Source organism: Vicugna pacos, chromosome 4 (genome assembly GCF_048564905.1).
Source record: "Vicugna pacos chromosome 4, VicPac4, whole genome shotgun sequence".
Classification (NCBI taxonomy): Eukaryota; Metazoa; Chordata; class Mammalia; order Artiodactyla; family Camelidae; genus Vicugna; species Vicugna pacos.
Genome location: NC_132990.1, coordinates 48,859,262 through 48,886,272, shown reverse-complemented (window position 1 = coordinate 48,886,272; position 27,011 = coordinate 48,859,262). Strand labels below are relative to the sequence as shown.

At 47.6% G+C, this 27,011-nt stretch overlaps 1 protein-coding gene across 1 annotated transcript in view; it reads left to right on the top strand.

Moving 5' to 3' along the window:
* The window catches only part of PAX5 (paired box 5), a 169,106-nt gene that overhangs the window by 4,716 nt on the left and 137,379 nt on the right, over positions 1 to 27,011 (top strand). The window contains exons 2-5 of the mRNA XM_072959742.1: positions 1,671 to 1,836; positions 6,978 to 7,175; positions 14,627 to 14,691; positions 18,034 to 18,162. Coding sequence (XP_072815843.1) covers positions 1,671 to 1,836; positions 6,978 to 7,175; positions 14,627 to 14,691; positions 18,034 to 18,162 — 558 coding nt within the window. The remainder of the gene's footprint in view (positions 1 to 1,670; positions 1,837 to 6,977; positions 7,176 to 14,626; positions 14,692 to 18,033; positions 18,163 to 27,011) is intronic.

Sequence of the window (27,011 nt, the reverse complement as noted above, 5' to 3'; positions counted from 1 at the left end):
TGAACTATGCAATTGTGTTCCTAAACGCAAAATCCTGTTTGGGATGGTTTTCCTTTTTCTTATGTCTGGAGTGTTTTAGAACAATAAAAACTGATTAAAGCTCATTTTGAAAATTGGAGAAATTTAGCTTAGAACTAGAATTAACTACTGTTGTTATCTATAAAAATTTTTTTTCTTGGAATCAGTCTGAGCTTGGACATTTGGGGAAATATTCAATTCAGACTCTCATGGGAAACTTCAGTGAATCGCTTTGGCAGGTTTTAGGAAATGGGTTATGTTATGAGTAGTTTTCCCCCTCTATTTCGGATATTGTTCATGAACCTGGATAATAGTTGATTGCTGGCGGGGGGTGAGGGGTTGGGAATAGCTGAGATAAGGTGGCTATTTTATATTTTAGAGTTGAAGGGTGTGTGTGTGTGTGTGTGTGACCTCTGAGATGCGCTGGCTTCCCTGGTACAGTTCAGTCCTAGGCAACTTCCAGTTTAGGAGGAGATTTCCCCCTCCTTGGCCTCTGAGCTGCTAGCAGCGTTGGTAAATGCTTGGATGTGACTTCTGGCTTTTGACAGTCCTCAGTGATGACAGTTAGTGGCTGATTAACAGCTACAAGGTCAGTGATGTTGCTACACTGGTTCACTCTGTGTTTACTGGTTTGGCTCTTCATTTACTTGGATCCTTGTTTCCCTCCAGATGGACCTTGATGTAAGAGAAGGGAACTTATTGAGTGGAGGAGTTACTTTCCTGGGATCCTTTTACTTAAAATCCACCCCAGAGCCCCTGTAAAACCTGGGACTCAGAAGCCTTCTCCAGCTTCTTTATTTCCCCTGGACCAACTTAAAGCTGCTCATCAATTGCAAAACACTCCCAAAATTCCAGGGAACCTCTTTTATAACAAATCCTAATGCAGTAGATTGGAATGTGATCCTTTGACCCATTTTTTTGTGTGCTCTGAGAGGGTACAGTGGTCAAGTCTGTATGACAGCCGCACCTTTTTTGTTTGTCTATTTTCCCCTGTCTTTATTGAGGTATGAGCCTCATCTTCTTAAGGAAAGGGTTTTTATCAAGGCAGTGGTTGAGTTTTGTCCAGTACTCTGCTGATACTATTTTAAAAATTATTTTTGTCCTTAGCCCTTGAATCAGACTGCTGATTTAAAAAAAAATGTTTTTCCTGAGATCTAGGTTTATTAGAGTAGTCTTTTTCACTTTTAAAGATATTTGTTAAAAGGAAAAGAGTTTCATTTTTAAAATTCTCTTTAAACCTTATGTATTTCAAAATGTATTTTCTCCCCAAGATCTTTCTTAGACCTAGCATCTTAGACCTTAGCATCATGTATGTAATAAGTTGCATCCCTAATATAGATTGAGGTTTTCACTTACTCTATTGTTTAAAAAAATTACAAAGAAAATGCTAGTAACTAAAGGAAACATAGTATGGGGATGCCTGCCATCAACAGCCCAACTGAATGGCTGATGATGGACAAAGGTTAAGGTTAATTTTAAAAAGCAGTCTGAAGTGCTCCTATAGCCTGCACAGTCAGACTCTGGGCTCAAGACATCCAACCCACAGCCATTTCTGATCAGAGGGGCTCTAGGTGCTCAAAACAGAGCTTCTACTCCTATGTTATTGGTTCTAACCACCCTTTCCCTTGCCTTTTGTTTCTGATCTGTTTCAGGACATGGAGGAGTGAATCAGCTTGGGGGGGTTTTTGTGAATGGACGGCCACTCCCGGATGTAGTCCGCCAAAGGATAGTGGAACTTGCTCATCAAGGTGTCAGGCCCTGCGACATCTCCAGGCAGCTTCGAGTCAGCCATGGTTGTGTCAGCAAAATTCTTGGCAGGTAAAAGCAGGAGCTTCAGGCTTCCCTTGATTTTTCAGATAATGACCTAAAACATGACCCAGCAGCTGTCCAATGTAGCAGTGTCACAGTGAGAATCGTGGTGGCACTTCTCCCACGTACACAGTACCTTAAAGTTCGCAAAGCCTTTTCAAGGGACCATTCAGTTCAAAGTAGTCCTGGGAAACCCCTGTTATGGAGTGAGGTGACTCAGATAGGAGGGTGACATGTTTTCTGAAAGCCTGGTGAATTATACCAAAGAACCCAAGAATAAGAGGCTCTTGGGAATCTCCCCTACACATCTTAGGTGAGATCAGGGTCTGAGCAGGGCTGGGTGGAAAATCCACAAGTTATAAAATCACATAACCAGACTTCAATGTTTCGTGTTAATGTTTTCAAAAAGCACATTCCATTTTTAAAAGGCAGCTGTCATTTTCAGTTTTGGGTTAACATCTACCTTATTATTTTGGGCTGCAGTATTTTCCTTCTATATGTTTTGTTTCCTTCATAGTGACAGGCATCCTAAATATATATTAAATTAGAGAAGGGGAAAAAGAAACCCAAACAAATACTAACTCAGTTCTGACATTTGAAAGTTGCCACTTGACCTGGCGATTTGCTGCAAGCAAAATACTAACAATGCCTATTTTCCCAGAGGGCTCTGCAGCCTCTTAACGCTCCTGTTTACTTTCTCGGGTGAGACGGTCCAGGGAAGCTTGTTTTGAGATGAGGAGACAAATCTAAAGGGCGAAGTGACTGACTCAGATCCATCCAGCCAGTCAGCACTGAGGCCAGGAAGAGGCCTTAAGGATTCCTAGATCATCCACATCTCACCATACCCCCCAACAAGGCCACAAGTGTGTTTCTAGGCATGTGAAGTGGTTATAGGTCTGCCCCAGCAGCCAGGAACATTCTTGGGTTTAGCTGTTCAGTGTTCTCCCAGGATTTCTCTTGCCAGATCAGAAAACAACCTTTGGCCTGCAGCTTGCATTATGGTTGGAGAACAGATGCCTGAATAGAAAATAAATATTTTGAAGTATGTCAGTGTCATCGTGACTTTCTGCTTTCCCTCTCGTCTGCTGGGATTTGAGAAATTCTCTCAGATGGAGGAACAACAGTTTTTAACCTTGAGGAAACATCTAGGGGCCAAGAGAAGAAGTTGCAGGGCCAGGGGTCTGGCAGCCCCTTTAGGGACCATATCCCCTGCCCTTCCCGGGTCATCTCAGCTGTGGAGAGCGTGGGCTCCACTCCTGTAACACTCAGCAGCAAATGAGCTCCAGCCCGAGTTCAAGAAGGAGGTCAGGGCCGCAGCGTCATGTTCTTGTTAGATGAGGGTTTTAGACCGGAGGACGAGATTGAGAGGTGAAAGAAAAAAACAGAGGAGAAAGGAGAGAGAGAAAAGGGAAAGAGAAAAAAGAACACAGAGAGAATGGAGAGGGATTGATTTAAAAGAGAGAGCACAAGAAACAGAAAGATGAATGAAGACAAGATAGAGAGAGAAGAGAAATATTTTAGACCATCTCAGCGTCAGACTTTGGGAGCTGAGCGGACCTTTGATATCTTCCTGGAAAGCCTCTTCATTGTATGAAAGTACAGCGAGAGAGAAAGGAGACCCTTCCTTTGTTTTTGCTGAGATGTCTTTGCTGAGCCAAAAATTTTCTTGCTATTTGAAATCTTCTCTGGCCAGGATGCTGAGCCCTTCTCAGAGGGGATGTCCAGATGCCGGGTCCTTGTGTTCTGGTTCCCAGGAGCCCTCCACATCTCCCTTGGAGACTGAAGGAGACAGGGATCCTCCCAGGCCCAGCCGGCAGCCTCCCGCGGCCCGGAATAGATTTGTCACTAGGTAGAGTGGCACTCGGAAGTTACGCGCCGCTCCGGTGCCTGGCCGTTTAAGTTGTCAACAATAAATTGGAATTTCATAGCTCATTATTTTCATAACTAAGAACCACAGTGGACAAAATGTCACTCTAATTAGAACTGCCTTTTAAGAAACAAGTTCAGCCCTAAAACAGTGTGACTGGGAATTTCTGAACGGGAGCTGTTCTATCCACTGATTTTTTTTTTTTTTTTGATTTTTGGTCACTGAAGAATCTGATGGGTGCACACGGGATAACAGATTGTAGAGTGTATGTGGTGTGTGGTGGCTGTGGCTCTCAGAGGCTGCATGACAAGGCAAACAGAGTCCCTGGGGCAGGCAGAATCATCTCGGGAAGGTGGCGGTCTGCCAGGAGTGAGGGCAGTCAGTCCACAGAGCTCAAGGCTCCGGAGGGGCTTGCGAGGCACAGCCCAGTGGCATGTGAGGCCCATTTAAATCCACCCAGAAAGCCTGGCCGTTGTCTTCTTTCACTGGAGCCTGGCTGGGAGGTTCAGGCCATTTGGAACTGGGTGGCATGTTACACCGTAATAAACACTAAGAGCATTTTAATCCGCAGCACGTGCTCTTTATGTTTTGCAAAGCTTTTTCTTAACCATTCTGCATTCCTGTCTTCACAGCAGCCCTGCAAGGCAGGCAGGGGAAGCAACCTTGTCTTATTATACAAACGGGATAACTGAGGCCCAGAGAGGCTAAGTGAGTTGGTCAAGTTCACACAGCAATTTTATGTCAGAGCACTGACTAGCACCTACACCTCTTTACTCTCAAACTAATGCTCTTTGCACCAAACTGCACTGTGTGTTAGTGGCTGTTGTTCATTTTATTGTGTATAAGCCAAAAGGCTGTGTGGCTGTTTTGTTGAGATGAAAGAATGGATATTTAGTCTGAATCCTTATCTGACATAGTTGCCAGTTGGGGTTTTCTGGAGTGTCAACGTTGCCTGCTAAGTTCTTGGCACATATGTAAGTCAAAAGGAAGGCAGAGACCTCTTGGGTCAAGACCATAGCCTCCTACATTTGGCCATGTGCAGGTGGGATGGATGGACGGCCCTGGGCCCTGCAACCCCCAGCCATCCAAGCAGGGCAAGTGCTAGGGGGTGAGGGCTTCATCCTGCCATCCGCTCAGAGTCACAGTGTGAATATTACAGTCAAATTCAACTAACATATTTTGAGCACAGGGTTTTCTGTGTGTCTGTAATCCCCACCCCAAGACAGTGCCTGTTCTAACAGACCCTCTGTGACTATTGATTGAGTTAGTGAACGAGTGACAAAATGCACATGAAAATGCCTGGTAAACAGTAAAGTTTTCTCCAATTGCATGGGATTATTACTAGTAGTAGTAGTAGTATTTTAATTTTTATAATTAAAGCAGCATCTTTCTCTCACGGGAAGAGCACTAGATTCAGAGTCATGTTTGAAGGCCAGGGCTGTTTCTAAGTTCCAGAAGGGAGTTGGGCAAGTCACTTAATCTTCTGATCATCAGTTTTCCCTTTTGAAAAACCCTGCCAGCCTCTCAGGAGTGGTGTGAGGATCAAGGTAATTCAAGGAAGACTCTTTAAAGAATTATGCCTAAATAATGAGCTGTTGTGTTGATAGCAACAAATGATTTTCTGTTGTAAAATCGAAAGGATAATTGGAGGCTGCAGAGATTGCTGTGTGCTTTGATTGAGATACAGTTTAAACTTCTGGCAAAAAGTATTTTCTTGGATATTTTTAAAACCTGTTTGTGACTAATAACAATTTTTCAGCAATTACAGAAAGAGGGAGGACAGGTTAAGTTTTGCTTTATGGTCCAAATTTGTCCATGACTGACTCTTAATGAAAAATAGAATTTCTACATCCACATCACGGCACCTAAATTATCTCATCTGTTTCTAGAATATTCACTAACTTGGCCATAACCAGACTTACCCAGGCTGAGAATTTCAGCAACTCTTTAAATGTAACCAGTCATTGTTCTGGGTTACCTTTTGCACCCATCCCATGGGAGAATCACTGCTTTCCCTTACCTATTACAAACTCTTGTTAGGTTGAAAAATGTCCAGTCATCCCTAAAATGTCTTTTTTGTTAAAAATTTTTTTCAACTGCAAGATAATCTCCTTTGCAAGAGGAAGTCAAGAATTCTTCCGTAAATGTTGAGAGAGACATCCAGTGAAGGCTCAGATTCAAAAAAGGAATCAAGTAATTTTTTTCCCTTGAAATGATCTTTCATGGCATCTTCTCCCTGGTCTCGGTTTTTCTGTAAAACCCTGACATCCTATTTGCGTTAACGAGGAAGAGCTGATAGCATGGAAATGTCCTTAGAAACAGCGATTTACCTCAGGGGAGGTCCCCAGAAGAGCTGCTGTGACTTGCGGTTGGTTTTTTTTTTTTTTTTTTGATTGCTTGGGTTTTGACTTATATTTAACTCATATTTCCAGTTAGTTCTGGAATCCAACTCTCTTTTTAATTTTACATCAGGGTTATTGTTTTTCTCTTAGGGAAAAAGAAGTTACATTTTCGGGGGTGGTTTCACAGAATGCAGATGGGGCTGCTAGAGGTTGGATGAGCTGGCAAATTAAAAGCCAACTTTCTGGGGAAATTTTAGCTCAGGAGGCTGGGCCACAGTCCCAGTTTGACCACTGAGTCCTGTGTGACGCTGGGCAGGCCGTTTAACCTCTACAGATCTGTTTTATATCCGTAGATGGGGACTTATTTGTTTATTCATTCACTCATTCAAAACATTTATGTGCTTTAGAAGTGTCTTGGGGATCAAATGGGAAAACCGACTGGAAAATTGTCTATAAACTGTCAAATGATAGATAAGTGTAACAGAATTAATTAATTAATTAATTAATGCATAGCATTCTGACCTACACTGTCCAATAGAAATATAAAGTGAGCCATGCATGACATTTAAAATTTTCTAGTAGCACGTTAAAAAAAGGAAAAAGAACCTGGGACAATTAATTCTAATTATATATTTTATTTAACCCAATGCATAAAAAAGATGATCATTTCAACATGTAACCAATAGAAAAATCATTAATGAGATTTTTTTACATTGTCTTTTTGTACTAAGTTTTGAAAACCTGGTGTGAATTTGATGCTTACAGCATATCTCCATTCAAACGAGCCACACTTCAAATGTTCAAAAGCCACATATGGCTAGTTGTTACTGTATTGGACAGCACAGATCTGGATGTTTCTGGACAGAGCAGTCCATTATTTTGTTACTGATATTCATTTTCCTGGTTTCTCTTGGCTAAACTCATTTCTCCTTGGGTCCTAGGTATTATGAGACGGGGAGCATAAAGCCTGGGGTAATTGGAGGATCCAAACCAAAGGTCGCCACACCCAAAGTGGTGGAAAAAATCGCTGAGTATAAACGCCAAAATCCCACCATGTTTGCCTGGGAGATCAGGGACCGGCTGCTGGCAGAACGGGTGTGTGACAATGACACGGTGCCCAGCGTCAGTTCCATCAACAGGTAAGGGGCTGGTGCCTGTGGGAGACTAAGGACCTGGCTGAGGTGGGGGATCCTGGCAGCTCTGCATGTACCTTTTTAGAAACACTGGTCTCTCCTTTCACCGGGGCCCCATAGGGGTTATCAGATAGGAGGAATGCTACCGGGGCTGGATGGATCTCTCTGTCATCCTTCTTTTCTCTCCAAAGTGGGCTGGCGTCCTAGGTCCTGGGAGAGGAGGCCATGCCAGCATTCTGGCTGCTGGAGATTCTTCTGAGCCCCGAGTCATTTCCAGCACTCCCTTCAGCACCTGCCTCTGCGTGTGGCATGCTTAACAGTGAACTGTCCTGTTAGGCCTGTCACTTCCCTGAGAGCCAAGGCTCGAGATTAGCATGAGCCCACCTCAGAGCTTCCTAGGAGGAAAAGCCCTGCCTCCAGTTTGGGCAGAGGTTGAGCCACCAAGTGGGGAGCACAACCCAGATTTGGAGTTGGGAGATTTTCGCTCCTTGCAACTAGCTCTGCCACAAACTCAGAGTGTGACTTTGACAAAGCTCTTCCTCTCTCAGAAAGCCCAGGACCCTGGTGGTCCTAATGTGGGTCTGTGATCTCCAAGAGTGACATCCAAGATGCTAAGATGCTGTGGAGTTAGGGGGTTGCCTTCTTCCCAATTGCTCCAACTCTCACCCATGGAGAGAAAGAACCAGAGAAACAGCAAGAGCACCAGGCATGGGATCTTCCTGGAGCTCCTTCTCCTTTCCAGTCTGATCTGGGATACATCCAATGAAATTCTCAGAGCTTCACAAATGAATTCCTGAAAGAAAATTTTCTGCTATAGATGGTGCAGTCTCAACTCCATTTAAACCCATAGAGTAAGGGATGAAGTTGTGAGATGACAGAAATGATTGTTCTCTAAAACTCTACAAAGAAGAGGGAAGCCAGCAGACTCAAATCCTGGACAGTTTCTATTTCTCTAAGATCATGACCTATTCTTGTCAGTGCAGTCTTTCTGGGCATAGGGGACCCCTCACCCCCCGCAGAACGAGTTTGTGAGGCCAAAATGTCTCTGAGATCCCCTCTGGTCCTGACAGTTATTCCTTCTGTGATGACTCAAATGCACAGAATCACTGTGTGAGTGTACATGTTGATGTTTGAGTCCTGCTATTTCATAAACCATTAGCCTGTTTTTTTTTCTCTCTCAGCATATCGTTACCTTGGCTCTGACATATTGCAAGGTGCTACGAAGAGAAAGGGGCATCAGGCAGAGAGTCTCTGCATCTCTATTCTAGGGGGTATCCTGGTCCAGGGAGGGTGTCCGGCATTCACTGAGAAGTCTGGACAGCCCAATGTAGGCACACAATTGCTGGAGAGGTAGCAACTATTGTGATGGGTTTGGGGGGACCAACTTCTGTTCTATTCTGGATTATGAGGGGCTCCATGTGCTTTCTGAGTTCCCTACATCTGGCTCTTTGAAGGATTTCCATGACACAAAGCAATATGACTTTTCCCCCACCTGGGTCTCTGAAAGCCCTAATGTGGAGTGAGGCTGGCACTGCTTAGAGTAGAGAAGGAGCCATCAGCCTGCTCTGCAGAGGAGCTCCCCTCAAACCCGTGGTCAGGATCTGGGGCCCACAGATTTGTCAACGTTGGGTAGACAGGTAATTGGTGGTTTGAAATATAACAGGTTACCCGTGGTGGTCACAAACTCTAATGCTGAAGTGGGGCCAAGTAGATGGTACAATGAGGGGAGCGGCCCAGGCAAAAGACAACAGGGGAAGGCAGGGTCTGTGGCATCCTGGCCAGACCAAGCTCTATTGAAGGGGCAGCTACTTTCCAGTTCCAGCCAAATGTGCCAGGACCGTGGGCCTGCAGTTAGCCAGATTTTTTCCATTCTTAAAGAGAAGCCAGAAACTAGGACTTGTGTGTGCATGTATGTGTGTGTTTGTGTCTGTGAAATCTCTGTCTTTAAGCAGTGGCAACTAATGTCAATGAGAAAAAGCCTTGCAGGACAAGCATGACTCATTTGCAGGGCCCCTGCTTCTACCTTCTGTCATACAAGGAGGAAAACTGTTTTGTGATGAATTTATTTGAATGAACTTTAGCTTTCTGTTTTGTTTATTATTTAATTAGTTTATTTTGGCAGGGGGAGATAACTAGGTTTATTTATTTTTAGAGGAGGTATTGGGGATTGAACTGAGGACCTCATGCATGCTAAGCAAGCACTCTACCACTTGAGCTATACCCTCCCCTGAATGGACTTTAGAAAACTGTAATGAGCACATTACACCAGTGAGTGTGAACTTTATGAACTTCTTCCCCCATTTAGAGTGAAGATCTAATATTGCCCTATAAAATAAGTCTATTTAAGCCAAAAAGTAAGTTACTTGAAAGAAATGTATGAGGCAAACAGAACACAGTGATTAGACATGTGGTGAAGGCTGTGAAGGGGGCACCTGAATGAATGTCTGGGGAAGTCATGACTCAGCTGATGCTTTGTGCCTGGAACTGTGCTGTGGGGGGGTCAGACTGCTAATTGTAGCTTCAGGGGCCTCCTGGGTGTCCCACTCCATAATGGTGGCCTGGTGACCCCACTGGCTGTGCCTCCAAGGTGCTTCCATATCTGGGGTCTCCTGTAGCCCTCAAGGCTTACCTCTCTCCTGTGACAGGTGTAGAAACAAAGGCTCAGATGGGGAGTGCAGAGGAATGGTGATTTTGAGCAGAGATGGGAGTAGAGCAGGTGTCCTGATGGGTAGAGAAGGGCCATCTCTTTCTACCACTCCCCCAGGACTCTGCCAGGACAGAACTGAGGATCAGTGAGGACAAAGAGGCAGGGAGAAGCAGACATCCCGCCTGCATTCCCACTCCATTCCCGAGCCTCGCAGCCTGTATGTTTTGCCGCCGGTCTGTGGGCTTCCTCTGTGATCCATAGCCCTTTCCTGTGCTCCTCTCTGGGGCTTCTCCCAGGAGCACTCTCTGGCTCCCCACCACATTCTTCAGTGAGAGTTCTTTGGTGTCTCTAGCAACAGACCGTTCAATGCAAATAAACTACATGTGGGACAGCTTCATGTTGCTGCCTCCCCCACCCCCCAAAAGCCTAAGCCATCCCAGCATAGTTTTGTTTTCCATATAAAGGTGAAGATCCCACTGCACTCAAACAGATGCAGCTTCTAAATAACTGTCTTGCAAATGTCATTGTGTAAGTGGGTCCATAGCTCCCTCTTCCAGCCCATGTGTCACTGTGAGGCAATTTCTCACTACTTCACTATGTCCAGCAGCCAGGGAGGGAATGGTAACTGGATCTGCAGCTGTGCTGGTGGCCACTGCGTCTTCTCTACCCTCTACCCCTTGAAGTGTGTGCCTTCCTGCTGCCTTCTAGGGAACTTGCCTGGGAAACCATGACTGACATGGGGTGAAGCAACATTGAACCAGTTCTGCTAGGCTTGTGGGAGATTTCCTGGGACACAAACCATCATGTTTATGTGGCTTCTTAAGGACAAATATGTGCACAACCTGCACGAGGGATTCTTTGAATCCAGCCTGAGTGTCAGTTGGAGGTGACTGTCCTAGAGCTGACCCCCACTCCAGGTGGAACGAGTCTTCCTTCGTCTGTTCCAGTCCTGCAGCTCTAAATGAGGGACCAAGTGGTGGGGAAACTTGAGTGACATTCCCAGCTTAGAGGGGCAGCCCTATTTAAGTCCAGCCCGTGGTTGTCTTGTGAGAATGTGGGGCCAGTATGGCTGTGTGTTCTGATCTTTCCAGAGAACCTAGAAATCTATGTATTTATGTGAAAGTTTCCAACTTACCACTATTGGCAACTAATTCAAATGAAGATAAATATGCTGTACAGGCCAAACGAAACTTATCCAGGGATGGATGTGGCCTGGGGATGACCACTGCTAAACTCTGTTCTTTATCCTAACTTGGGCAGCAAGCCTTCCGGCATTGTTTATCCCTTCCCTCTTTCTTTTCTGCATCAGTCGCAGGCCTGAGTGTCACCCAGCTTGTCTTTCCCAGCTTGGTCTAATTGGACCACTGGTTTTTGGATTCTTAGCATAGTGAATGGCCCAAGATTCTTAGTGCACCGATAGCAATTTGATGAGTGTGGTAGACATGGGTATTTTTTCAGCCCTATGGCCTCATTTCTTTTTTTTTAAGGTACCATGATTTTCCCTTCCAATGTAATTTTGCATATGTGGGGGTGGAGTTGGGGTGGAGTGGGGGTGGGAGTGATAGTGAGAAGACCTAGCCCTTCAAAGCAGTGGGGGGATGCTGAAATGGGATCCTTACAAATACCTGCAATATCTAAAGTTCCTCAGACTTTGAATCTTCAGATTCTAGATGGATTTTGAATCCAAATAGACTTTATGCCTCATATAGGAAGCCTTTAGCAGAGGGACAACTTCCTTTGAATGTAGCTCAAAGAATAGTACTCAGGCCTGGGAGCTGACTTTGCTGTGTGACCTGGGGCAAGTCACTTGAGCACTCTGGGCTTTAGTTTCTTCATTCGTAAGAATTTGTTGATTGCTGAGCTTCCTTCTCCAATGGGCCACCTAGGATGTTTATATGGCATCCAGGGCCCTGCTCATGCTCAGCAAAGTAAAGGCTGTACCTCTGAATGCTGACTGCCAATTAGCCCCAACTGTCTCTGGTTTAGAAAATGTCTGGAGTATGGCTCTTATTGTGACAAGACCTGATGATTGCTTGTTAATTTTTTAATTTTTAAAATTTTTTAGAATTGCTATGATTTAATTACAGTCCTGTTCTTCCCACTCCCATTTCTTCTCAATGGAAGATGATGCTCTTTGTTCTTTTCTTGGCAGCTGCTGTAAGCAGATGGGCAAAATCTCTCTCTCTGGGGACAGCTCTGAAGGGTTCCCTACAATTCAGGTCTCCCTCATAAGGAAAGTCCCATTTCAGCCTTAAAATAGGGTGTGGATGACTACCTTCCCCTCCTCAGCTCCCAAGGGGATCCTATGTGTTTTTGAAGCATTCGTAGAAAATATGAACCTTTTAAGGTTGAAGCTGGTCATTAATCCTTATGAAGACACCAGTGAAGATAACAATGGCTAACATTCACCGAGAATTTACTATGCAACAGCCACTGTTCTAAGTACTTAATTAATTTAATCCTCATAATAACCCTAGGAGGTGGGAATGAGTCTTAGTCTCATTTTGCAGATGAAGAAATTAAGAAAGGTCCTTACCTAAGGTCACATAGCTAGCAAATTGCAAAACTGGGATTCAAACTCCAGAAGTCTGGTTCTGGAGCCTGTTCACTCCGCTGCAACTGCCTCTCAATGATTTATAACAATTGATAATGTTTTACCAATGATTTAGATATTTTAAAGAAAAATAAGGAAAACATAATTTTCTTTGCTTTGCTTATGTACAAAGTTAATGGCAAGACAATGTTTCAAAAAGTTAGGACTTTATGTGGGACTTCAACAGGAAATAGTTATGATCTGTTTTACCATACGTTTGTATATATGTAAACCATAACATAGGTGAATCATGTTTATATCTGGTTTGTCCATATATTCACACATCTAGCTATATCTCTGTAGACACACATCATCTATGCACAGAGAAGGTGACATACACAAAAATCCAAAAATTAGGTCAGATGCTGGCTTAATTCCAGGTAGTCAAAAAGACTGCCTCACTCCCAGGTCTTTGGCAGAACGCACCATGTTTGCTTAGTTAAAATAAGTGGTTTGAATATTGGAGAAAACAAACACTCAGAGTGTATTTGAGGCAACACTCGTATGCTGACTCATCAGAAAGGGGCAAAAAGCCCTTTGCTGAGCTCAAGTGGCCTGGGCTCCAGAGGGCCTGTGGGGGGCTGCAGTGTGAACAGAACCGTTCATTCCAGGCTGTCAGCTAAGGACACTGAGTGCCCAGCCCTGAGCTGTGAGATCACCGAGGGCAGAGGCCATGGCCCAGTGAGGCTCAGGGGAGGCACCTGCCACTTCTGTTCTTCCTTTTTGTGTGCACAAGCTGGAGACCAGTGCAGCTTGAAATGAACTTCCCAAAAGAATGGTCTGGAATGTGAAAAAGCTTCTTACATAATGCTGAGTGAAAAAAGCAGGACACAAAACTGTATACATAGTTTAATCTTGATTTTGTTAAGAGAAAATGGCTATTTCCAAATATGCACAGGAATGCTAGCATAAAAGAAGTATACCAAAATGTGGTTTTAGACGTCTTCTTTATACTTGTTGTTCAAATAGTCTACAATGAGCCCAAAGTCCTTTTATAATTAGGAAAAACTCTAATAAATGTTCCTTCAAAAGGTTATAGTTGGAGGCTGGAATAGAACTTTTCCAAAGAAGCAGCACATTTTATTATCACTCACCCTTCTCTCAAATGCCAGGGAAGGAACTTTCTTGCAGACCGCAGAGGGACTTTTGCCCCAACCCTGGTCAGCAGCTCTACGATGCATCAGGCTTGGGGTCTCATGGAGGCCTCGTGTGCTGTCCCAGCTGAAAATTTACAAATGAAACTTCTCAGAGCCCAAGGTTCTGCAGAAGGACGTCAGTGCTGCCAGGTAGCAGAGGGAAGGCAGTGCTGCGATTATCTTTTTTATGCACTGGGCTTTTTCATAAGATTCCTTCCTCCCTCCCTCCCTCCCTCCCTTCTTTCCTTCCTTCTTTCCTTCCTTCCTTCCTTTCTCCCCCAAAAGGATTCAATTACTTAAAGTAAGCAAAGAGTGGTCTGTTCCAACTCACTCATTGTATTGAGGCCCACAGTGGAATGGACTTGCCCAGGGTCACAATCAAGTTCATATTAGAACTGGAGCAATATCTCTGGGAAAACAGGCCAGGACACCCTGGCTCCCAGCCCCAGGGAGCCCTTCCATGGAGGCTTTGTGTAATTCAGGCTTTCTCCTGGCAAAGCCAAGCCAGGCCTCTTCTCCAAGCACTTTAATCCTTTCTAGTTCCAAAGCAACATAAACATCCCCTCCCCCTGCCCCTCAGTAATTTCTGACTGGCGGGGATGTTCTTCTGGTGGCTCTCTAAGGCAGAGGAACCAGAGTGTGAGAGCTACCAGAGGACAGGGAGGTCACCTGGTTTAGTGCCTTCTTTCCCCAGATGGGAGGCTGAGGTCTAGGGAAGGGAAGGAACTTTCTAACTCACTCAGTGAGTTCCTTATGGAGCTGGAGCCACTCCCAAGAACAGGATGCCTATTTGTAATATTAACACATCAATCTCTTTCTACTGAAGAGGTCCTTGTAGCCCAGAGAGGGGTGCAGTTTACCCAAAGACACGCAGGGAGGTAGGGGCTGAGTTGGGACTACTCTGTAATTCTTCCAAACTCCCAACTCCCAACCTGGGTTCATAATCTCCCCTGATCCCTGCCCCCGCTTGACCCAGGACCCAGCTTGGTATGGGTTTTCTGTTGTCCATGCATAGCTAGTTTAGATCTCTTCTCCTCCATGATGGTAAATAGCCATTTATTTTTTTCCCAACTGCCCACAGGATCATCCGGACAAAAGTACAGCAGCCACCCAACCAGCCGGTCCCAGCTTCCAGTCACAGCATAGGTAAGAAGAACTTTTTAAAAAAATTTAAAAATCTAATGGGCTCCAAATACTCTAAAGAACTTTTAATCATTCTTATGGACAGATAATTCTGCATAAAACACTTCGGCACACGTACTAATGCGCCTTCTTTGTCATTCTCCAAGGGCTGAACCTGGTAAATGAATTTTATAAATACTGCTAAAAGGTTTTGAATTTTACTGATTATTATGATAAATAGCTTTCACCATGAGACAGAAAATTGAAATCTAAGCCAAAAAAAAAATCCACTAATGGGGGTCTATAGAATGTCAGATAATTAAAGTAATAAATCAAGAAAGGGATACTTATTCATAACATTTTCTGCATCATTAGTCAGTAAGTAGTTTTGAATGTGTTTTTTTCTTCTATCAACCAGCCCTTCTACAATTCTTTGTGCACTTGCAGTCTTGAGTGAAGATGTAGCAAAACTTCCCAAACTTTCTCTCTCTCTCTCTCTTGCTTCGATCTCATGTGCTCCGTGAACTGTCAAGGGCTGCCAGTGGGGTTTCTGACACTCATGGGTGAAGTCTGAGATCGAGCAGGACTCCTAAGGATGGGAGTCATATTTCCTACTACTCAGGAGTTCAGAAGTTTCCCTTGCCTTCCCTGAAAAGATTGTGAGATGAAAGTAACGTATGTCTACTCAAGGCATATTATTTCTCCATTTGGAATAAAGGGAACACCTCTGGTTAGTTGAGGGAAAGTTTATTCTATTATCAGAAAGCAGGCCACCATTCAGCAAGTTCTGGTTGCCATAGTCCCTGTCAATTCCGCTTAATCACACCTTAATTACACCCTTTTTTCTCCTTCTTTACCTGAAAACTTGAACTCCCCATGGTGATAGGGGACAGGCAGAGGCCTGGCTTATAGCTCCAGCTTTGTCATTAATTCACCTAGTGAACTGTGTATGTCCCTTCACCTCTCTGAGCTTCAGTGTCCCCATTTGTGGACTGAGGGGCACAACCCAAGTACCCTCTGAGGTCTCTGATTCTTCATGGTTGCCTCTCTGGATAAAGGTAAGACAGAATTTCTCCCTTCTATAAAATAATTCTTCGTTTAGTAATCTATTCAAAAGGTATTTTCTAAACCCCTGCTATGCAGCCCGCGGTGTTAGAGACTATAAAGAAGGCAGGACAAAATCCCCATTCTCGAGGGCTTCTCAGTCTAATGGGGAAATGTAACCAAGAGAAGTTTGCAAAACACTGAGATAAGGCTCCAGAAGAAAGTACAGGGTGCTGTGGGAGCAGAAGGGAGGGGAGGACCAGCTCTGTTGAGCTGGGGTGAAGAGGGTTGGGGAAGGTTTCTGAGAAGTGTTCATGGCTGCGATTTCACTCGCAGCTGTAACCATTTGAGGTCATGTAGCACTGAATATCAAACTAAGAGTAACTGAAAATATTCTTTCAATCGGGTTAGAGGAATAATTCCACTTGTCGATTAGCAGAATACCTTGTCTCAGAAATTTGTATAAAACCATATCTTATATGTGTTCAGGCCCTTAGAGTTTAAAACTTATTGAGAAGTGAGGAAATCAAAGTTTTAGAGGGATTAAATAACTAGTCCAAGGTCACATGACCAGTAAGTGGTGGAGCCAGAATTGGAACCTGGGTCTTTTGAGCTGAGTGTGATCGTGAAATATTGGAACAAATGATACCATCTCTGTCAGCAACATGGTGAACTTTGGTTATAAGTGGTGGTTGTTGTTTAAAGTATCAAATGACGTGTGATCCTCTTTCTTCCTCTGTGCTTTGCACCTTAATACAAAAAAGGTTGTGAGATTTGCATAAATCTATTTTGAGCAGCTTCTGGTGAAGGAAAAGAGAAGTTAACGATTTCTACTTCTGTGTCTCCTAAGGAAGATCTAAAATCAAACTCAAATATAAGAAGAAAGGCCCTGTTCCCTTTAGGTCCATAGGAACAAGAGCTGGATGTGCTCCAAGGAAAGCAACAAATAGCTTCTCAAGCCATCACCACCATTTCTAGTAATTTCCTACACTTTAGAGTCAATAGTTATAGCCGAAGGAAATGTGTCTGAAATGGGTCTGTAGGTTTTAATGAACCAAGAAAGAAATCCCACAGCCCAGGAATGGAAATTTAGCTGCACAGCTCGAGAGGACTCTGATGATCGAATGGTCTCCCCCTTAGACTCTGGGGCCAGGAGTTAGTGTGAAACTTGCACAAATCTCCCCTCCTCCATTCTTAGTCTTAGGATCTTAGAGATCTGGTCCACATTTCTGGACAGAAGAAATCTAGACTTTAAGTCAGTAGACCCAGGGCAGAGTCCTGATGCTACTGCTTATTAGCTAGATGATTTTGAGCAAATCACTTTGCCTGTGGTCCTCATTTGATACATGGGGATGAGTAATAGCACTTGAGGTTACTGCAAGCACTGCATGAAAAGCATTGTATTAATGTGAAGCATATTACTGTTTTCATTATTAATTAGTGAGGAAGAGATTGGTATAGGGGTTAAGACTTTGGTTCTTGGGTTCCAGTCACCAATCTGCTTCTTATTAGCTGTGTGACCTTGGGCAAGTCACTTACCTTCTCTGAGCCTTGGTTTTCTTACCTTTCCAACGGGATAACCACATAATCTACCTTAAAAGCTTGTTCTCAGAATCAAATGAGATAATGCCCGAATGCCTTAGTTCAAAGTTCTCAGAAAACGTTATCATTATTATATATATCAATATATATTATATATAGTACACAGTACATTATGTATTATATCAATATTACAGAATTAATATTAAATATTAAAATCCAGGTAAACTGGAAGGGAAATAGACATTGAGGAAATGTAAAAGAAACAGTCTGCCATTTGGCGTTGTGTTGGCTGTGTGTATGAGTGTGCAGATGGTGGGTGTGTGTGTTAAGTGAGGAGTGAGCCTGCCTGATGAGTAGGTCTTTTTTAGCACCGGCAGGTGGTGGGGCCCAGCTCCCCTCTTTCTTTGCTCCATCCGCGTGCCTCCTGCGTGGACAGGCTGGGGTTTGAGAGAGTGCGCTTCGTACAATGTCCCGTGTCTCCCGCACCGACAGTTCTCTTTGCTGCCCATCCTCCCCCTCACCTCCCCAGAGATCCTGGGTAAGTGGCCCCAGGGCCGCTCTCATCGCCCAGGTGTGGGCACTGCCATAGGGCGAGTGGCCTCAGCACACACCCGCCCTGTCCCCGCGCTCTCCGCGTCGCTCCGGCCCCGCGTCGCTCCGGCCGGCCCCGCGTAGGGGGAGTGCCTTGGTTTCGGCGGCTGGCTGGGGCCCGGGCTCCCTCCTCGCCGGCGCCGCCCCCAGCCCCCTGCCGGGCCCTGACCGCCCTCTCCCTCTGCGCAGTGTCCACGGGCTCCGTGACGCAGGTGTCCTCGGTGAGCACGGACTCGGCCGGCTCCTCGTACTCCATCAGTGGCATCCTGGGCATCACATCCCCCAGTGCCGACACCAACAAGCGCAAGAGAGATGAAGGTAAGAGATTCCCTCGCGGCCCTTTCCGAGACCCGACGGGATCTGGCTCCGGGCGGGCGGGGCGCTCACTCAGGGGCGGAAGCACCCGCGAAGCCCCGGGGGCGCCAGGCCCAGGCCCTTCGGTGACCACGGCGAAGGGGCTGAGCCCTGTGGGAGAGGCAGGCAGGGCCCCGGCTGGGACTGGACCTCTCACGGGCCCCTGCCATCTTCAGTCCTTTGGCGGAGAAAGGTAGGCCTGACAGAGCCCTTGTGGCCCGTGCTCTGCGGCCTCTAAGAAGCCTTTGCCCGTGCAGATGTGATGCCTGAGGGCAGGGTGTGGAGGGTAGGAGCTCAGCAGCAGTGTCCCCTTCTGGGGGGGACCTGAGGAAAGAGAGGGCCTGGGCCGAGTGAGGGGCACACTTGGGGTAGAGGGGTCCTCAAGTGGGTTCTCTGAGGAGCTGAGCACACCCCTTCCCAGAGGCTTTCAGTGTGGGGATGGAGGGGATTGAGGAAGTTCTTTATCATCTCATCTCTGCCTTGAGCCTGGAAGGAGGGGGTGCAGGGGCCTGCCGGGGATAACACAGATGACCATCTTCCATGTTGGCTTTTCTCAGCCCTCAGCTTGCCCCCCAGGCCTCGGGGGCTGGCCTCCTCTGTCCTGGACATGGGCCCGCCTTAACCTGGGTCTCCTTCCCTGGACACGCTGCCAGTGCTGGTTGACATTAATGGGTTTGAGAGGAGAATGACCCCCTGGGAGTCTGTAAAACCTTTATCAGGAAAAGAAAAAAAGGGGCCGTGGTCGAGGGCCTGAGAGCAACGTGACAGAAATCTTGATTCAATTATTCTCTTCCTCGGCACAATTCCCTTTCTCGGCTCCCTGTAAGGGACGTATGTTCTTGTGAACACATGTCTAAATACTTAAGATCTCTAACTAGAAAATTGAGTCAGCCCAGTAGTGGATTGGCCTGAGGTCTGTGTGTTCCAGGCAGTGCAGGAGCTGGGCCCATGGCCTCTGTTTGGAGGTGTGGGGGGTTCGTGGGGGATGATTCACAGCTTTTGGAACCTGCCTCACCTCTTTCCCCTGCTCCTGACACTCAGAGCAGATGTCAGAAGTCTTTAACTCGGCGGGTTGCTGTGCTGAGTTACTGCAGAGGCACGGGCCTACCATCACTGTTGCTTTATGGGATTGACGCTGTTATCTTTTCTCCCAGTGTCACCTGGACTCACAGCAGATGTGCCCAAGCTGGGCTCCGCTGTGTTTGATCATGTGGAGGGACAGGTATGTGAGGCTCCCTCAGAGGTTGAGGGATCCAGGCAGAGTGTTTTGAAGAAAGAAAAAAAAAAAAAAAGATGGGTCCTGAATTGGGGGGACTGTGTTACCGTGTTTGTGGAGTGTTGTATTGGCCTTCAGTCTCTGATCAGTGGTCATGGTGTTCATGGTTTAGCCTCTCAAGCTGCAGAGAGGTCAGAATGCGGGTGGTGTTCGTCTAGACTGCTCGGTGCCGGGCAGATCCTTCCTGAGGACTGTGGCCCACTCGGGGTATTGACCTTTAAGAGGGACAGTCACAAACTGGGATATGTCCAGATGGGTATAACCTGGATGGAGATGTATCTGGAGAACACCTCAAGGATCTAGGGACATTTTGGTACTAAGCAGAGAAGAATGAGCAAGACCAGATTGTTGCCTTCAAATATTTGGAGGGCTGACATGGAAGACAAGAGGAATGAGACTTTGCTGTGTGGCCTCAAAGGTCAGTGTGTGGCAGATGCAGAGGAGAGTTCAGATAAGAATAAAAAATAACGTTGTAAACATGGGAGTGGTCTAGGGCAAAGAGGGGCTGCCTCAAGAGGTAGTGAGTGCTCTGTCACTAGAGGTATGTTAGAGCTGAGGTAGCCATTTGCTGGGCTGCTTTATAAGAGTATCAAGAATCAGATGCAGGATTGGATGATCTTTGAGATCCTTTCAGTCTTGGAATTTATAATTGAGCCCTGATCCCCAGCAAGACTTGGGACGTGATCTAGTCTGTGGTCTGGGGCTAAGGGAGAATGATGTGTTGGTCTTGGAAGCTTCCAGGACTGGGAAGACTGGGAGACTCAAGAAGCAACCAGAGGGCCCGTTCTCTCCTCTGCCCTGCATCACCGAGACTGGATATGGTTGGGCAGAGAGGTGGGCAGAAGTGCCCTCACTCACATCAGCAAGCTGCCTGAGAGGAGTATAGTGTGGTGCTTCCTACTGCCCTTTGCCATCCTCCCTCTGGATCTCCCAGCATCTTTTCACTGGCTTCAAGGGGAGCTGAAGAGGCAGACATTGCCACTCCCTTTTTATAGAGGAGGAAAGCAAGGCCTTGGGGAGTTCCACGTTGGCAAAGCCACAGAGCTGGTGTGGCCTGGGGTGGGGAGGAGGGGAGAGAGCCCCTGAGGCCTCAGTTCCCTGGCATTGTCCGGCCACCTGCTGTCTCTCAGCCCCTCCAGAGAGATGCTTTGGAGGTGGAGCAGCCTGGGGCTGGACAGAACCTGAGGACGGTGTGAGGAGAGTTTCAAGCAGAAGGGCATGGTCAGCCGGTGGGATGCTGCCAAGAGTGTGGTGAGAACATAGGAACCAGCCACTGGGGAAACGCAGAGAGTGCTGGGTGCACCGGGGGTCTGGCCTACTGAGGCTACAGACCGTGGCACCGTTATTCTCGGCAGCCTGAGGGAAGGGCCATGGGGCAAGAGAGTCAATAGAGGGCCAAGAGGAAGATGGCAGAGGGTCCTCATCCTCATTTTTCAGATGAGGTGACTGAGGCTCTGCAGGGTGGAGCTGCTTGCTTAGCCCTGGTTCAAAGTCATCTCGCATTCAGACTTGGGTTTTACCCTGTGGGCATTTCCTGGTGCCATGCTCCTGCCCAGGCCTCAGGGCAGGGGTGGCTGGTGGGAGAGTTCCGTCACAGAGGACCTGCCCTCTAGACCTCAGGCCAGTGGGCAAGACTGGCAAGCCCACAGCCCCTCTGATGGCCAGTGTGTGGGGTGATGTGGGGTGATGCTGGGATGGGAGGATGACACCAGAGCTGGAGGGCAGGGCAGGGAGGGGCTGACATTGACCAAAAAGATCTGGGAAGGGTCCTCATAGGAAGTTGCACATTATCAAGGAAAAAAATACTTTACAAGGCTTATTTTTAAACTTGAATTAAAATCAAATTAAATTAAAAATTTAGTTCCTCTGTTGCACATTTCAAGGGCTCAAAAGCCATATGTGCCCAGTGCCTACAGTATTGGATAACATGGCTTGAATACAAGTGCTTGGCACATAGTAGGTGCTCAATAAATGCTCCTTGGTGGAATAGATTGGTCACATGCCTGTAGAAGATTCAAAATTAGTGAGGATGGTGGGGAGGCGGGGTGGGGGATCTCTAGTCTCCTCAACCAGGAGTGTTTCTGTTGGTATTTCTGGCTTCCATGGAAAGCTCTATTTGAGTAGAACTCTGCAACAAAAACAAACAAGTTAGGACACTGTCAAATCAATGGATTGCCAAGGGCCTTTTTAGGCTAGAAATTCTAGGATTCTCCCCCCAACATTTGCATCCAAGACCAGCCACTGTGTCCAAATCTCAGATGAACGGTTCTGTGGCTGAGGCAGCATATAAGGTCCCTGGGGCCTCTGAGGGCAGAGATGGAGCTGGTTAAAGGAAACTGCAGGGAGGCAGATCACAGCTCAGTGCAAGGAACAGCTTTTAGACAACAGCCAGGCTGGGCCAAGGTTAGAAGTGTCAGCTTGGAAAGGTGGTGAGCTCCCTGTCTTTGGAGGTATGAGCAGGAACTGGACAAACGAGGGGCAGAGGAGCCAAAGCAGGCATTCTGGTTTGGACTCAGTGACTTCTGAGGTCTGTTACAATCTAGGTGTCAAGTGCTTCTGTCACTTCCTTGCATCTGGAAGTGGTTCTGCCTCCTTGTTTTCCCTCCTGCTATCTGACTCTGAGTGCACCATCCATGTGGACTTGGCTGGACGGGGCCACATCACCTGTGTTTCTATCCCCAGCCTGGCCCTTTGGTGTCGGACTGGTGCACAAAGTTGCTCGGAGGCTTGTGGATGGCTGATAGTCAGGCCAGGGTCTACCCAGGTGTGAGACAAAGCTTCGTCTCTTGGTTGAACTGTGCTGAGAGCTTTTGTGGAGAAAGTTGGGGCCTGGGCCTAAGGAATCCTGCTGGGCTGCAGGGACAGAGCCCGAGGCAGTGCCTCCCTCCCCGGAAGGCCCAGAGGCGGTGGTGGCGGGGCTGGACTTGGCAGAGCAGGCAGAGCCTTGAATAGCGGCCATGGGTGAAAGGGCAGCCCCAGACCCTCTGTTCCTTCCTGGGCCTTTGATCTCTGATGGGGCCTCCTTCCGCCGTCTCCAGGGCCACCATTCAGGTCCCCTCGACCTCCCCCTCCTCTCATTCCCCCAGTTTGAAAGGCCCTCAACAGACGGAGGTCAGCCGAGTGCGAATCCCTTTCACTAGCTCAGAAAGCCAGCCAGTCCAGCACCAGTGTGGACTGTGGGGGCCAGAAGCTTCTTTTTGGGCGGTGGAGGACACATTGCAGGTGGAATTTCTGGGTCCTGGACTGCCCTCTGCCTGAAGAGGGCCCAGGAAGGGCAGCCAAAACCCGGAGGTGGCCTGTCCTTTTCAAAGGATGCCAAGTCCAGCAAGACCCTCCCTCACGGGGAGGTTTGGGGGTATTTAGGGGATCTGTCATGACTATGTCCATCCCGCTTTCTGGGGGCGCCTGTCTCCTCTCTGCCTTTGTCTCTCCTTGTGTCTGTTGTTTGAGGGTGCATCTCTTCCAGTGCTGTCTGCCTCTGTTTGTGTCCTGTTTACCGAGACTTCCTCTTGTGTCTGCTTCTGTCTTTTGATCCAGCTCTCACTCTTTTTCTCATTCTCTCTCTCTCTCTCTCTCTCTCTCTCTCTCTCTCGCTCTCTTGCTCTCTCGCTCTCTCATGAGCACACATACACACTCACTCACACACACACACACAACACACACACACACACTCACCCACTCACCCTCTTCCTTTTTGTATTTGCTCTTGCTTTTTCTCCTACCAGCTGCCCTCTCCCCTTCTCCCAGGCTGGGAGCCCCAGCTCAGCCCTGCCCTGCAGACATCCCTGGAGGCCATCTTAGGGGAGGGAAGGGGTTTCAGAAGCTCATAGACCACACAGGTCCCCAGGGCTCCTCTGACCTTGGGCAGACCCTGGCTTTCCTCTCTTAGGACCCTCTTCCTTTACTGGACACTCAGACCCTATCTACTGCTCCTGGGCTTGGGACAGAAGGCAGGAGGCTGCAGCAGAGTTCCCAACAGGGAATGGGATTCATGGAAAAGCTCAGGATTCCTGAGTCAGGAGTTGTAGACAGCCCTTGTGGCACCAACATTCCACAGATCTCTGGAGGCCCCAAATAAGGTGAGGTGTTGAGGCAAGGACCCAGGCTCACAGGCCAGGGTCCAACTGATTTGAGACTGTGTGGTGAAAACTTTGGCAAATTACTTAATCTCTGTGAACCTCCATTTTGCTATGTGGAAAATAGAGGGGGCCTAAGTTGTGCATTATTGGGGAGGATAAAATAAAGCCATTCTGGCAAACGGTTTCGCCCCAGGGCCTGGTGGGTAGTAAATGGCGGCTGAGGGAGATCGCGGCTGGGCTGGAGGGTGTGAGGCGAGTCACAGGCTGCGGGCAAGCAGGCTCCAGCCGCAGTTCTGTTTGGCAGCTGAAAGCGGCTCCTCTGCCCCCCACGACTTCCTGTTTGTTAACAGTCAGCCACTGTGGGCACCAAGACTGAACAACAGCGCCCCCAGGCGTCAGCTGCACAGCGAAGGGCCACTGGCTTTCCTTTGCTTCCTTTTCTTCAGGACCTTCAGCCCCCTTGATGGACGAATAAAAGGGTTAAGCCACAGTTTTCCGCAAAATGAGGCCCTGGATACACAAGGCAGTGGAGCCCTGGGAGGATTTGGGGTCACCAGCTTGGATGTCACCAGCCCCTGGTGGAGCTGGAAGGGCCTTGGAGAGCATCTGGGATGTGTCACCCTTGTCATTATTTAGAGGAGAAAACAGGTCTGGAGAAGAGAAGGGATCGGACTAGGTCACATAATAAAACCCCAGAAAACCTAGAGGGACAGAATGGGCTCAGAACATCCTTGGTATCCCACTGCCATTTGACGTGGCAAATCCTAGTTTCTTCTCTCCCCTCCTTTCCTCCGTTCTCGGCCCATCTGCTGCTTCCACTGTTGAAAGCCACCAGCAACCCTGACCCAGCCCCATCAGCCTATCACCCCAGGGTCTCAACTCTTGACTGTGAGCCCTGACCTCCCCTCCTTGGCCGCCTGTTTCCCCTCCCTATCCCTTCCGTGCGTCTAGTCCCTGCACATTCTCTGAGCTCTTCTGTCTCTTACCAGGCAAGGCCTTCCACGTGGAATGCCATCATTGAGGCTGGTCTGTCAGCCTGGCCTGGTTTCCAGAGCTGGTCTACTCCCCAGGGGAATTTTCAGTGTTGGGCCATTGGTCCTTCACAACTGGCTGAGGCCCTTGGATTCATCCAGGGCCAGCATGGAGCTTTGGAGACCATACAGGCTGTGTAGAGAGATAAGGAAATGACCATCACTTTGTCTTGATCTCTCCTGGGGCTTCAGCAGGGCAGGTCCCCTCCCTGCCCTTCCACGAGGTGTTTCCTGGATGCCATGCAGGTCCCTTCCCTGAGTTCTCTTTTTGTATGAGCAGGGACCAGGACCAACATGCTTGCTGGGAGGGCATCACTGAGAACCCAGTTGCCAGCCTGCCAGTCATGCTTTACTCGCCTTGTCCTGTATTTAACATGCTTTTGAGTTAGTCACCAACATTTAAAAATAAGGAGATTTCACATAAGGCTTTTCTTGGGAAAAAATCAAATTGGGACACTGGGTGGGCTTTCCTACACAGCAACAATCGTGTAGGGCTGCTGGGCCAGTGGTCCTTAGACTGCCCTCTGCTCACCTTGCTCACGGCGTTTATGCTCTATTTCTCTCTACCCTTAAGGCTTTGAGCTTCCAGAGTCCTAGTGTGGACTCTGAGAAACAAGTCTGGTTGAGTCTGGTCTGTGGCAGCTGAAGCCTGCAGGAGGCCGGGCCCTGCCTGACCAGGCTGGATGGGGCTGTGTGTATGTGTGTGTTTATGTGTGTGTGTGCATGCCTGCACACATGTGTGGTCAGGGAAGGGGGCAGTCAAGCTCTCAGGCAGGAGGTGGGTGACGTAGGGGAGGTAGGAGGGCAGGGCCAAGGAGCCTCACTCGTAGGCAGCCCTGATGAAGAGTGAGATTGGGTTCATTCAGTCCACCCCTTGTGGACAGGGTAGTCCAGGCACAGGGGGCACTTAGCAGCAGTGATGCTAGGGACCTGGTTTTCCCAGCCTGGCTAGCCACTTTCCTGTCCTTCCGGCTTTGCAGTCAGCGGCACCTCAGCTGAGCCCAAGGCAGACAAGTGTCAGAGGCTTACTTGGTAAAGTAGGGGACTTGAGGCCAGGTGGTCAATCAGAGGGGCTCCTTGGGCCTTTCCCTGGTGCCGAGGGTCTGTCCCTTGGGTGGGGGGGTCAGGTTTCGGTTCCTCCTGGTTCCTGGGTCCCTGAGTTTCACTTTGATTCAGTGAGTAAGAGCCAACACCACTAAACACCCTTCCCCCACCCCTGCCTGTTTGCACACCTGCTTGGCCCAGGCCCCCTCTCCTCTCCCCGCACCAGGTTTTCCCACGGGGCTGTGCACTGGTGTCCGGGAGAGCCCTGGGGGATGTAAAGGGCTGGGGTGGGGGTGGTGATGGCGGAGAGTGTGAGTCGGCTCTGGAGTCAAGCAGAATGAGAGTTGTGGGATCAGCAGCTGAGCGGACAGCAGAGGAGACAGTCACATCCATGGTGGCAGGCCCCCGCCGGGGCCGTCTGGAGCTCAAGGTGGAGTGGACTTGGCTTTCTTCCCCACCCCAAATGCATGCTGCCCTGTGGGGCAGAGCATCTCATGGTTCTTCCTCTCTGGCTTTGGACCGTAGTTAATCCTTGACTGCAAACTGCAGTTCACGGACTTCACAGCACCCCAACTACCAGAGGCTTCTGAGGCAGGAGCCAGGGAGGAGGGAACCTGGGCTCTGGATTCCAGTCCTCACTCTGGCTGACTTGCTGGTGACCTTCGGGAAGTCCCTTCCTCTCTCTGGACCTGTTTCCTCATCTAAAACATGGGATCAAGGAGTTCCTAAGTTTCTCTTTGGTACCAAGATTCCGAGCTTCTCATGGTCCTATCTCAAGTCATCTTGGCATTATTTTAGACAAGTGGTTCTCAAACTGTCAGTCTTGGAAACTCTTTAAACTCTTAAAAATGATCAAAGATCCCAAGGAGCTTTTGAATTTACGTAGGTTAATTCACATGGACAAAATTTTATAATATTTGTTAATTAACTAAAAATAGCAGTAATAAGTACCATAAATAATATGTTGTTTGAAATAAGAAATGTATTTTTCAAATCAAAAGACTAAGAGTGACATTGCTTTATGATTTTGCAAATCTCTAGTGTCTGGCTTAATAGAAGACAGCTGGAGTCACATAGCTGCTTCTGTATCCAATCTGTTGTGAGATCACATATCCTAAAGCCCCTGGAATACTTGAGAAAGAGTCATAGTGAGGAAGGCCAGTAACATCTCTGCATTATTATGAAAATAGCTTTGACCTCACAGACCCTTTGACAGTGTCTTGGGGACCGCTCAAGGGGTCTGTGGACTAGGCTTTGAGAATATCTGCTTCAGGCTGCTGCAAACTCTGAGCTTGCTTATAACTCATACAGAGAGGGACTCCAGTTAAGTGGTTTTAATTGAAAAAAAGGTGTCATCAATTTCTCCTGTTTTTTTTTTTCTCC